Below are 12,500 nucleotides of genomic sequence, written 5' to 3' on the forward strand. Positions count from 1 at the left end.
TCCATTAATATCCACTCAATCCTTGCAGGACGGGCAGTCATGTGGAATCTGGAGCTTTCTGTCTGTGTTTCAGCCTCTCATACTTCACACAATACATGCAGACATTCTCAAAGTCAAAATGATTCATCTCAACGTTAGATGCGTTTTAATTGCACACTATATACAGAAGAGCAGCTGTGAACACTAATGCCTAGAGGTGCAACGATCCCTCATGTCACGATGCGGTATTATTGCTATACTAAAAGGTTAACTAAAAATGTACAGTTGATTAAAATGCTAAATTTGGGATTGCATTGTGTGTGTAAATGAATAGACTCGGACTTGGTGCTGAAACCCAATGCACAGGACAATAGAGACACCAGAATAAACATATTCATGATTCTGAAGATGAAAATACATATATATAACTAGATAACTAGAAATATATTTAAAATAATGTAGGCCACTTTTTACTGGTACCCACAAATATATTGCATTATTATACATTATATTCAACATTATATATGGGACCCTGGACCACAAAACCAGTCACATTAGTACATTTTTTGAAATTGAGATTTATACATAATTTGAAAGCTGAATAAATAAGCTGTCCATTGATGTGTGGTTTGTTAAGATATGATAATTTTTGGCTGAGATACAACTATTAAACATCTGAAATCTGAGGGTGCAAAAAAAATCGAAACATTGAGAAAATCTCCTTTAAAGTTGTTCATTTACGTTCACGATTGTGCTGCATTCACTCACAAAAATACATGTTTTATATATTTACGGTAGGAAATGTACAAAATATCTTCATGGAACATGATCTTTACTTAATATCCTAATGATTTTTGGCATAAAAGAAAAATCCATAATTTTGAGCCATACAATGTATTGTTGGCTATTGCCACAAATATACCCGTGCGACATGTGACTGGTTTGATCCTGTGTCACATATAGTAGTTTAATGTACTGACACTTAAAACTGTGAAAACTAGATTTTTTTTCTCACACAGTCATTTTTATTTTGGGTGAACTATACACAATACATCCATGATATATTGTTACACCCCTACTAATGCCCTTATCACGCATAATTATTAAAATACTGTAAGATCAGATCGCTTATGCCACATGTTGTTTTCTTCAGAATGATAAACATGATGTTCAGCTGTTGAGACATTAAAGGGACGGTTCACCCAAAAATAAAAATTCGGTCATAATTTACTCACCCATATGTTTTTTCAAACCTGTATGAATTTCTTTCTTATGTTGAACACAAAAGAAGATATTGTAAAGAATGTCGGTAAACAAACGGTTGATGGACCCCATTGACTTCCATAGTCGCACAACTGTTTGGTTACTGACATTCTTCAAAATATCTTCTTTTGTGTTCAGCAGAAGAAAGAAAATCAGACAGGTTTGAAAAAAAACAGTAAATTATGACAGAATTTTCATTTTTGGGTGAACCGTCCCTTTAAAGTCTCGACAGCTGAACATCATATTTATCATTCTGAAAAAAAAGAAAAAAAAAGCAAACCAAAAAAACATGTAGCATTTTTGGGTGAGCTTTAAGCTCAGTGCTGTACTTCACTAACTCACCACCAGATGGAGCTGGAGTTTAGCTCATCCTCCATGAGGCAGCAGAGCGGGAACAACTTGACAACAAAAAAGAAAATAATTCAGTTTTTCAACTTTATATATGCGAGCACACTTTATATAGAGAATAATGAGGAAAGAAACGCCAAAGTTCACTTTCCTCTAATCACTGTGAAATGAGGTTCAGTTAAAACACCTTATTACATTGCAGAATGTGATTTAAAAAAACAGTAAAAAACTTTTTTTTTTTTTAAAGATACTGCATCATTCATCTTTATTATTAATAAATAGGAGAAAAATAGTAAAGCTTCATTATCTCATTCATTTGCTGTGCTAATGTACACTACAGGTCAAACGTTTGGTAAAAACACTGTAAAAACAGTGATACTGTGAAATATTGTTAAATGAACTGGATTCTGTTGTAATATATGTTAATAATGTATTTTATTCCTGTGATCAAAGCTGAATGTTCAGCATCATTACTCCAGTCTTCAGTGTCACATGATCCTTCAGAAATCATTCTAATATGATGATTTGATGATCAAGAAACATTTCTGATTATTATCAATGTTGAAAACAGTTGTGTAAAACCTATCATCATCTAACAGTTGTGTTTTATTTATTTGAAATAGAATCTTTTGTAACATTATAAATGTCTTTACTGTCACTTTTAATCTATTTAATGCGTTCTTGCTGAATAAAAGTATTGATTTCTTTTATTTCTCTCCCCATAAAAAAAAAATACAAAAAATAAAAATTAATAATTCTTTCTGACCCCAAACTTTTGAACGGCAGTGTTTAATGTTACAAAAGCTTTCTATTTCAGATAAATGCTGTTCTTTTGAACTTTCTATTCATGTGATTACATACAGTAGTAACTAATAATCATTTAAAGGTGCACTAGTCATTTTCATTGGCTGAAATGACAGTAGAAATACTCTATTCACAGGCATCTGTCACTCATTCATTTATTCCTCAACAGAAAGAGGGTTTAAAGGCTCACTGAAGTGCCGTGAAACGCAGAATTATTTAATGTGTTGACGTAATTTCCACTGAAAGAGGAAGAAGGGGCGGGGCATATATCGAACAGCCCCTCCCCTTTTTTAAATAGCCAATAGTGTTCCGTTTACATCACAGCTCGGCCAGAGCTGTTGAGTTCAGTAAAGCCGCAGTTTCCTCCTAATCTCCTCCATATCACTGTAAAACACAGAATTATGTGCAGAATTCAAATGGGTCTGATACGTTTTCTGGTCTGCGACGACTCGATCACATGATCCGCTCTGTGTGTCGTGTCTCTGGACCGAAACCGCGGCGGTTCACGAGACACTAACGTGAAACCAGACTTCATTCTCCCCAATGGAAAGCATATTTACACTGTCAATCGTTCCCTATCCCCTATATAGTGCACTTTCACCATGTAGAAAACAGTAAATGTGTGAAACTGACCGATTTCAACCGCAGCAACAGCGTCTATTTATAATGTAGGGGGCGGAGCTTCAGATTCTAGATAGCTTTTGATTGGACATAAAATCTGAGAAGCTAAAGTGCCGAGTGATGTCATCAAAATAATTTATTCATTTGCAAAAATAAAGAGACTAAGTTTTGAATGCTTATATCTTCTAAATGCGAATTTTGTCATTGTTTTGAAGCACACTGGCTTATAAATAACAGTAATGCTAACATATTCATACTAAAAGCCAAAAAAAAACATCATATTTGATTTCATAGGGACTTTAAGGTAAAGTCAGGAGCTGGTCATGTGATCTCAACATGGATCGACCTAATGTAAAATAAAACAGAACTTTAATTTTAACTTTATTTTTTGCACCTTTAAAAAACTGCAAGCCCACAAATCCTACATAAATGAATGAACGGAGAAGGTTGTAGACATGCTGATTAGAAACAGCATATTGTTCTTGAGCTCAGGAGAGTCTAATTTAAGAACAGGCGAACAGACGGGGGTCTTAATCTGAAGATGCGAGATTAGAAAGATCTCACCTAGACCACAATGAAAAGCTGGGATTGTTTTAAACCTGGAAATGAACAAAGTTGTAGAATTTTGAAAGACACAGAAAAGTTATGGGGCAAAGACATTTATGTGCACTAACTAAATGTATGTAAATGAGTGTCAGTGATGGCATCTCAGATTCTCTTTAACAATTACCATTCATGATTTCATGTCAGTGATATTTATATAATTGACATAGATATTATTTATTAATATAAATAGCCTTTTTCAGCGTTGCTTTGCTTTTTTAATTTGTTTTTGTAATTATTTTTTTCAATATTTCTATTTAGCTTAAATTTACATTATTTTCAATTAGACATTTTACTTCAACTTCAACTTACTTTAGTTCAGTTAGTTGCCAAAGCAGCATTTCTAATTTAACTAGATTCACTTTTTTTAAGATTAAGTTTTTCATCTATTTATTTCAGCTTTATTGTAACAGAATTTATTATAGTTTTATTTTTAGTCAGCAACAATTTTATAATTGTAAAAATAATAAACTAATTATTTTTCATCTAATGTTTATATTTTATTTCTGATTTTTTCAATTAGCTAAAACAATTTTAATAGTTTTTAGTTAGCAACAATTTTTATTACTGTAAAAGTTATTAACTAAATAATAATTAATTTGTATCAATTTTTTCAGATTTATTTAAATTAAGGAAAATTTAAATTATTTTTAATAGTTTTTTAGTTAGCAACAATTTTATAATTGTAAAAAAAATAACAATAATTATTATTTATTATTTTATTTTAATTAAATTTAATTAATTAATACAATTTTTTTTTTATTAATTTAATTTAATTTTTAATAGTTTTAGTTAACAATCAACACTGATCCAAGTTCGTGTTTCAACTTTTCACCCAAACAGTATTTGCAATTAAAAATGTGTAATAAAAATATATTTTTCGGTAGACTTTTGGATGATACTGTACATATTTTTCTCTTAACAAAAAGAAAGCAAAACTAATCACTGAAAAAAAAAAATTGGTTTAGGATTTACTTTGAAACAAATTTCACTCAGAAATCACTAGTAAATCACTTACAAAAAAAAAAAAAAAAAAAAAATTGGAAAGTAGAAAAAGTGAAATGGTATTTTCTTGTAATACAAACTCCAATAATCTTAGTTTTTTACACCATATATATGAATTAAAAGCAGATTTCATATCACCCGTATTATCTGCTGCTGTAAGAGTTTCAATCGACGTCCTTGGCCCAAGGTGAGGCCAGCACAGGTTTCGATGGGGTTTTATAATAAGATAAGCCCTTGAGCCGTTTTCATCACACCCTCACCCTCCTCATCTTCATCTCAACAACAGGTGCCAAATCTGAAACTACACCTCTATAGTCTTCATATTGTTATTGTAGCTCCAAAAAAAACAAGCTTTAAGAAGCTTCAGCGCCGGCGTTCCTGAACCGGAAAGGTTAGCGGTGGGTCAAATACATGAACTAACACCACGAGTTAGTCAATACTGGAAAGTGACTCTACTCTTCAGGCCTAAAACCCGAGAGCATGGCGTTCCTCCTGCAGCAGATGTTGGGGGACAAACTGAAGAACATGACCGGAGGAAAAGATGAAGCAGAAGAGAAAGGGGACGGGAAGGAGACAGCGGCGTCTAAAGGAATGAGCCGGGAAGAGTTTGAGGAGTATCAGAAACAGCTCATCGAGGAGAAGTGAGTACGACTGCCGTATATCGTGCATTAGTTGTGATTTTGACGGGTCTCGAGCTGAAACTACAGACCGATGGAGAGAGATAAGACACAAAGAAGATTTGTGACAAACATTGCCTGATCCATTTAAATGGTCGATAAACTGCGACAACTAATATAAGTTTCAACCTTGACCACACAATGTCCAAATCAAAATAAGCAACAGGCAAAGAACATGTTGTTGTTGCGTGGTTTCTATTTTGATTGCTTACAATAATTGGTGCACAATTCTGTTCCACATTACTGTACACTATGTAACTTTGGGCCATCTGGTGGTTTAAAAACAAAACTGCATGTATTTTGTGGAAGAACATTGGTTGCGGATGAATATGATGCTGCACTATAGGTTTAATGGTGCGTTCACACCAAAGGCGAATAGAGCGTCTGGCGCGAGTGATTTCCATGTTAAGGCGTGGGGGGTGGTGTGGCGCAATGGATAAGACACATGCCTTTGGTGTGAGAGACCCGGGTTCGAATCCACTGTGAGACACCAATGTGTCCCTGAGCAAGACACTTAACCCCTAGTTGCTCCAGAGGCGTGCGACCTCTGACATATATAGCAATTGTAAGTCGCTTTGGATAAAAGCGTCAGCTAAATGAATAAATGTAAATGTAAATGTAAATGTAAGGCGAGACACGGCAGGCAAAAACATAGTTTTTTTTTACTGGTCAATTTTGAGATTTTGGGATATTTGTCTTCAATAGCATGTCTTCTTTCAGACTTGTGGTGAAAAAAAGTCCGAAATACACATTTAGGTCTTTATTTTCCTACACTTTGTCTGTTTGCGTCTGTAGATTTCTCATAAATTCAACAAAAGTTGGCTTTCTAAATCATCACACACACCGTTAGAAAGCTCTCTCTCTCCGGTACAGTGCTGTCGGATCCAAATATGGTCATTTCCTTTTTATCAGCAACCAATCGTGAAAGTAAAAGGGCTGAATGCGCAATTTCATTGGCTGATTATAAATCTTTAAAGCCCGTTTTCTCAAAATGACTTTTCTCTCATTCTCCAAGTCTGAAATCTCCACTTCAGTAGCACCGATATACACCACACTTTCCAGTCTTGTACCTAGTTATATTATGAAGACATTTACAGAGGGATTTGTAAATATATTATTCCTAGCCTGATTTATGTAACATTTTATTCCAAAAAAATGGCAAAAATCATTTTTTTAAGGCTATTGACCGTATTTTTTTCCCATCTAATATGTGAACACAATGAAAATTTTTTTTTTGACCTGGCTTTATCCAATACCAATTTATACCAATAATAAAATATATGCAAATTAGTGCATATTTAATTAGTGCATATTTAATTAGATATGGCCTAATTTGCATATTTAAACATTAAATTACAGAAAACTTGTAATCAATTTTTTTCTCATCTTAATGTAGGTAGATCAACTGGGAAAGTTTCATGGTGATATGCTAGTTAAAAATGTTACCATATTCACCTGTAGTGTCTCGCCTTAAGTCAATGTAATGGAGTCAATGGAGGTGTTTAGCGCGGCACGGTGGACGCCAATTCGCCTCGTTCGCGCGAATTGAGCATCTGGCGCGAATTATTTTATTTGGTGTTATTACACGTTTGAAGCGAATTCTTGTCTGACGCCTGAGTTGAAAAATCTGAACTTTGGCGTCAGTTCGCGCCGCGTTAACCAATCAGGAACCTGCTTGCTGCTGTCACGTGGTGAAGTGATGTGATAAACGGGGGCAGTCCCGCTTTTCAGTTTATAATGTTATTTTATATGTTCGGCCTCAATACATTATTTTCGTAATATGACTGAATGCCTGGTGTGGCACAACAAAGCAAATCTTTTATCACATAAAAACTTGATTTCAATATATGAGACATTCATTTTGTATTGAATGCTATTTATTCCGTATCTAAATCTAGATTATATGAAACATTATCATTCTAATGTAAAGACAACCAACATACTTTAGTGTATTAGAACATACTTCGTGTCTGGACAGTGTTGTGTGAGAAAAAGATCACTGGACAGGTTTATTACTTTCGGAGGCTGGCTCCAGCCTTGTGAATGGGAGTGCTCGGGGCACTTCTATGATAGCATCAAAAATCACTATTTTTAAAACACTAAGAAGGCTCGACACATCATGAAACTGTGCTGGAAGTCTCACCAGAGGCTCTACACATGAACTCCAGCATTGAGAACAGTGTTTGTGTTCACAGAGTTTACTAAAAAGAAAGATTTTGAACGACTCACTGTCTCTGTGTCCGCCGGCATTCTGACAGTCAAAAGTAGTCGATCTCCGAACGCGACGTGACATGAGGAGAGTAAAGATGGAAAGCTCCTAAAGCTTAGTTCCTTATAAATTCACGGATAATTTGTTGTTTTGTCGTTAGTGAAAATCAATATTGACCTTGTATTTGAAAAAGGATCCTCATATAAGAAGCAATACTAAAATTCAGAGTCAGTTCATTCGCATTCGCATCCCTCGGTTCTCGTCATCTCTGAAAAGCCAAGCTAATGTTGATTCTTGTTTTATTACGAGCTCTGTCTCGATCTCTGTTCTCCAGCAGACTCTCTCTGTCCTCCAGCAGACTCTCTCTGTCCGGTGTTTGTTTAAAACGGGTGATTCTCCGGAGGTCGGAGATTTAGCCGCTCCCATGTCAACTTTTCAACTAACATCTGACACACACACACACACACACCAAACACGCGTCAAAGCAGCACGGATATGCCGAATCACGCACGCAATTTCCATCCCGACGGGTCTAAAATATAAACTTCAAATATTTTTACCATAGTGAATCAGGGTAAGATAAAAACAGGTTTTGGAAGAAGGATTGATGATGATGTATTGATAAAAAAAAAAAAAAGTGTACCTTTAAGCATAAACTTTTTATTGTTTTTATGGCTGTGATTTGTTGTGTTGCAGAGGGTTTTTGCTCTCAAAGATCATTTATATTGACGGCAATTTAAGCAGCGATAAAGTGTTATGCGTTTTAATTGAGAGTTAAAATTGACTAATTAACCTTATGCAAATGATGAGTAGCGGCAGAGAGACTGATAGGAGTGTTGGACTTGAAGCGGCAGAGCAGCGAACGCACCCAATGAGAGGGCAGACAGTGGATGTCATGTGACCACCTAATATTATATATTTATACACACGCATATATATACGTATGTGTGTGTGCTTGTATGTATATGTATTTATGCATTTATACACACATATATATGATATTTAAAAAAAAAAATTTTTATTAATTGTGATTCATCGATTTGATCGCATCTGATTAATTTATAAAAACAATGAATAAATGTTTTACTATAGTTGTAAAAATAATTCAAAATAAATAACTATAGTAAATGTGTTATTTTGGCAGTAACATTGTTACCATTGTTTTTTTTTTAACTGTAAAAATAATTAACTGAATGAATAATTAAATCTGAAAATAATTAATAAAAAATTAACTATAATTCTAAAAAATAATGAAAAAATAAATACCTATAGTAACTATGGTATTTTGACAGGAACACACAGTTACCGTAGTATTTTTTGTATAACTGTAAAAACGTAATAATTAAACTTAAAAGTTATTAATGAAAAAAATTATTAAATAGTTGTCATTGTAAAAATAATTAAGAATAAATAACAATGTGGTATTTTAACAGGAACACACAGTTACCGTAGTATTGTTTGTATAACTGTAAAAACGTAATAATTAAACTTAAAAGTTATTAATGAAAAAAATTATTAAATAGTTGTCATTGTAAAAATAATTAAGAATAAATAACAATGTGGTATTTTGGCAGGAACACACAGTTACCGTAGTATTGTTTGTATAACTGTAAAAACGTAATAATTAAACATAAAAAATGATTTTAAAAACAATTATTAAATAGTTGTCATTGTAAAAATTATTAAGAATAAATAACAATAGTAACTGTGGTATTTTGGCAGGAACACACATTATTAACGTGTTTTTTTTGTAAAACTGTAAAATCTGAAAAATTACTAATAATTATCAACTGATGAGAGAACATTTATTATAGTAACTTTTTAGTAACAATAAATAATAGTACTAATAATAGGATATATATAATCCTAATGATATTATTTATTGTTTCCAAATAGTTACTATAATATGCTCTAATGTTTATATAACACAGGTTTCAGTATCGCTCAACACACAGTGATGTTTATAAACATAATGAAATCGTCTTAGTCTGTAATTATTGTCTTATCCTAATTCCCAGTTCCTGTGTCCCGCCGGCCAAAAGTGGGATCAGTCCGTTATAGCCGTCATCGCTGACCTGAGGTCGACTGGTGTCACAGATATATATATGAGGACATGTGACCCTGGATCACAAATGTCACACGGGTATATTTGTGGCAATAGCCAACAATACATTATATGGGTCAAAATGATGGATTTTTCTTTTATGCCAAAAATCATTAGGATATTAAGGAAAGATCATGTTCCATGAAGATATTTTGTACATTTCCTACCGTAAATATATAAAACGTTTATTTTTGTGAGTGAATGCAGCACAATCGTGAACATAAATGCACAACTTTAAAGGAGATTTTCTCAGTGTTTAGATTTTTTTGCACCCTCAGATTCCAGATGTTCAATAGTCGTATCTCGGCCAAATATTGCCCTATCATAACAAACCACACATCAATGGAAAGCTTATTTATTCAACTTTCAGATGATGTATAAATCTCAATTTCAGAAAAAATTGACCCATGTGACTGGTTTTGTGGTCCAGGGTCACATATACAGTGCTATGCATAAGTTTAGACACCCATGCTAAAGTTGACTAAAAAGAGGAATAAAAAATCATCTTTTGTAAATTGAACTTAATGCCTTAATTAAAAAAATTAGGAAAAATCCAACCTTTAAGGACACCAATTTTCTTTGTGAATGAATAATGTATCATAAATAAATAAATGTTCTTCCTCAAAATACAGGGTGCATAAGTCTGGACACCCCTATGTTAAATTCCCATTGAGGCAGGCAGATTTTTATTTTTAAAGGCCAGTTACTACATGGATCCAGGATACTATGCATCCTGATAAAGTTCCCTTGGCCTTTGGGATTAAAATAGCCCCACATCATCACATAGCCTTCACCATACCTAGAGATTGGCATGGAGTACTTTCCATAAGATCATCTCTCAATGCAAATCAAACCAGCTATTAGGCTAACTGAAATAAAACCATGCCAATCTCTAGGTATGGTGAAGGCTATGTGATGATTTTAAGGAAGAACATTTATTTATTTACGATACATTATTCATTCACAAAGAAAATTGGTGTCCTTAAAGGTTGGATTTTTCCTAATTTTTTTAATTAAGGCATTAAGTTCAATTTCCAAAAGATAATTTTTTATTCCTCTTTTTAGTCAACTTTAGCATGGGTGTCTAAACTTATGCATAGCACTGTATATGAGGATGTGATATTATTTAAAGCATAAATCTAGCGTGTGGTTTATTCAATGATGTAAAATAACGAGGCTAAAGACTTCAGCCGGATATCTGAAGATCAACAGTGAAAAGAGAAACTGTGAAAGCTGTGACGTCTCGGAAAAAAGACTAGCCTACACACACACACACACACACACACACATTAGCGTAATGTTGCTTTGCTCACTATACCTTATCTCTTTATATAACTCCTGACGGCATTAAGTGCAGAACTGGGTCACGAGAGGCCAAATGTGACCCAACCTTTTTAATGTGATCTAAACACATCAACCACTAACAGTCCAGCAGAAAATCACCACAGATTTAGAAGAAGATGCTTCTGTCTGTTCGCATGACAAAACATCTGCTATCCTGTATGTTGTTTTAAGTGGGTTTGGTGAGTAAGTATTACCGCGTTTACCTTGCTTGACTCTCGATATAAAGCCTGCTCCATATTTTACCCCTAAAGCCCTTTAACCTTCTTAGGCTCCATCCTGCTGGAAACTGGGCTATTATTTCTGTAAGGAACAGTCTGTATATACACACGTATGAACGATGGCTAATCTCTGTGTGTCAGAGTAATACGGTTGAGAGGGTCAAGACGCTCAGATTGATTGGTTTCATGTAAAACCACTAAACGGCATGTAAATAATAGCCAGTGTAAATTAGGCTGATCGTGTCAGTTCAGATGGGATCTAGGTCATATCTTTATTTTAACTAAATAAAATAAAATGTTTTTAATAAGGATAATTAAGCCTATACTTTTGCACCATTTATATATATATTTTTTATTATTATTATTATTTTGCAATTATGATTTCAGATTCCCTCAAGGTCTCATTAATATAATGCATACCAAAGTTGTACTTTTTAAAGATTTTTTTAAAATTAAATGATTGCCATTAGATTCTCATAATTGTACTGTAATATGTTATTTAATCAATATACATTCTCATTAATATAATGCATACCAAAGTTGTAATTTTAAAGATTTTTTATGAAATGACTGCCATTCAATTCTCATAATTGAATTGCAAATCATTTTTTTATTTAAAAAAAAAAAAAATTGTACTATAATATTTATTTATTTAATCAATATAAATTCTCATTAATATAATGCATATATGGATGCTTTAATTTTTTATGTTTTTTATTAAATGATTGCCATTAGATTCTCATAATTATACTGTAATATTGTTTTTATACTGTATTATTGTTTTAAATTTGCATTAATATAATGCATATATAGATGTTTTTCATTTCATTTCATTCATAATTGCCACTAGATTCTCATAATTCTACTGTAATGACGGCTTTATTTATTTAATCAGCATAAATTCTCATTAATATAAAGTTTTACATTTAAAAGTTTTTATTAAACGATTGCCATTAGATTTTCAGAATTGTAATACATTTATCTTTTTAAATTCAGTGCAACAAATACATTGATTTAGTCTATAAATACTTTACAATTTAAATAACACACAATTATTTTATTTTCACATTTCAGCAATGAGAAGTCGCATACGAATATGCTTAATTTTCATTAAAAGTAAAGCAAAAATGCAATGCAAAATAATATTTCTTATTTCTATCTTGCGGGATTTACCCAGATGTTTCTTCATAACCCATTATTATCCATTTAACAAAGCAGAATACAACAGAAACTGATCATACGTGTCATTCTGAACCGAAGTACTGAGGGATAAAAGTCCTAAGAAACTTTTAAGTATACTTAAAAGTTAGTATACTAGTTTACTA

General features: G+C 32.9%; 2 protein-coding genes across 2 annotated transcripts in view; one reads left to right on the top strand and one right to left on the bottom strand.

Annotated features, from left to right (window-relative positions):
• The window catches only part of LOC311292270 (lipoprotein lipase), a 632,457-nt gene that overhangs the window by 339,542 nt on the left and 280,415 nt on the right, over window positions 1-12,500 (bottom strand). The gene's annotated exons all lie outside the window — the stretch shown is intronic.
• The window catches only part of cplx4c (complexin 4c), a 12,075-nt gene continuing 4,456 nt past the window's right edge, over window positions 4,882-12,500 (top strand). Inside the window, exon 1 of the mRNA XM_084411911.1 lies at window positions 4,882-5,264. Within this exon, the coding sequence (XP_084268037.1) occupies window positions 5,104-5,264 (161 nt within the window). The 5' untranslated portion in view covers window positions 4,882-5,103. The remainder of the gene's footprint in view (window positions 5,265-12,500) is intronic.

This window comes from Rutilus rutilus (genome assembly GCF_951802725.1).
Source record: "Rutilus rutilus genome assembly, chromosome: 6".
NCBI lineage: Eukaryota > Metazoa > Chordata > Actinopteri > Cypriniformes > Leuciscidae > Rutilus > Rutilus rutilus.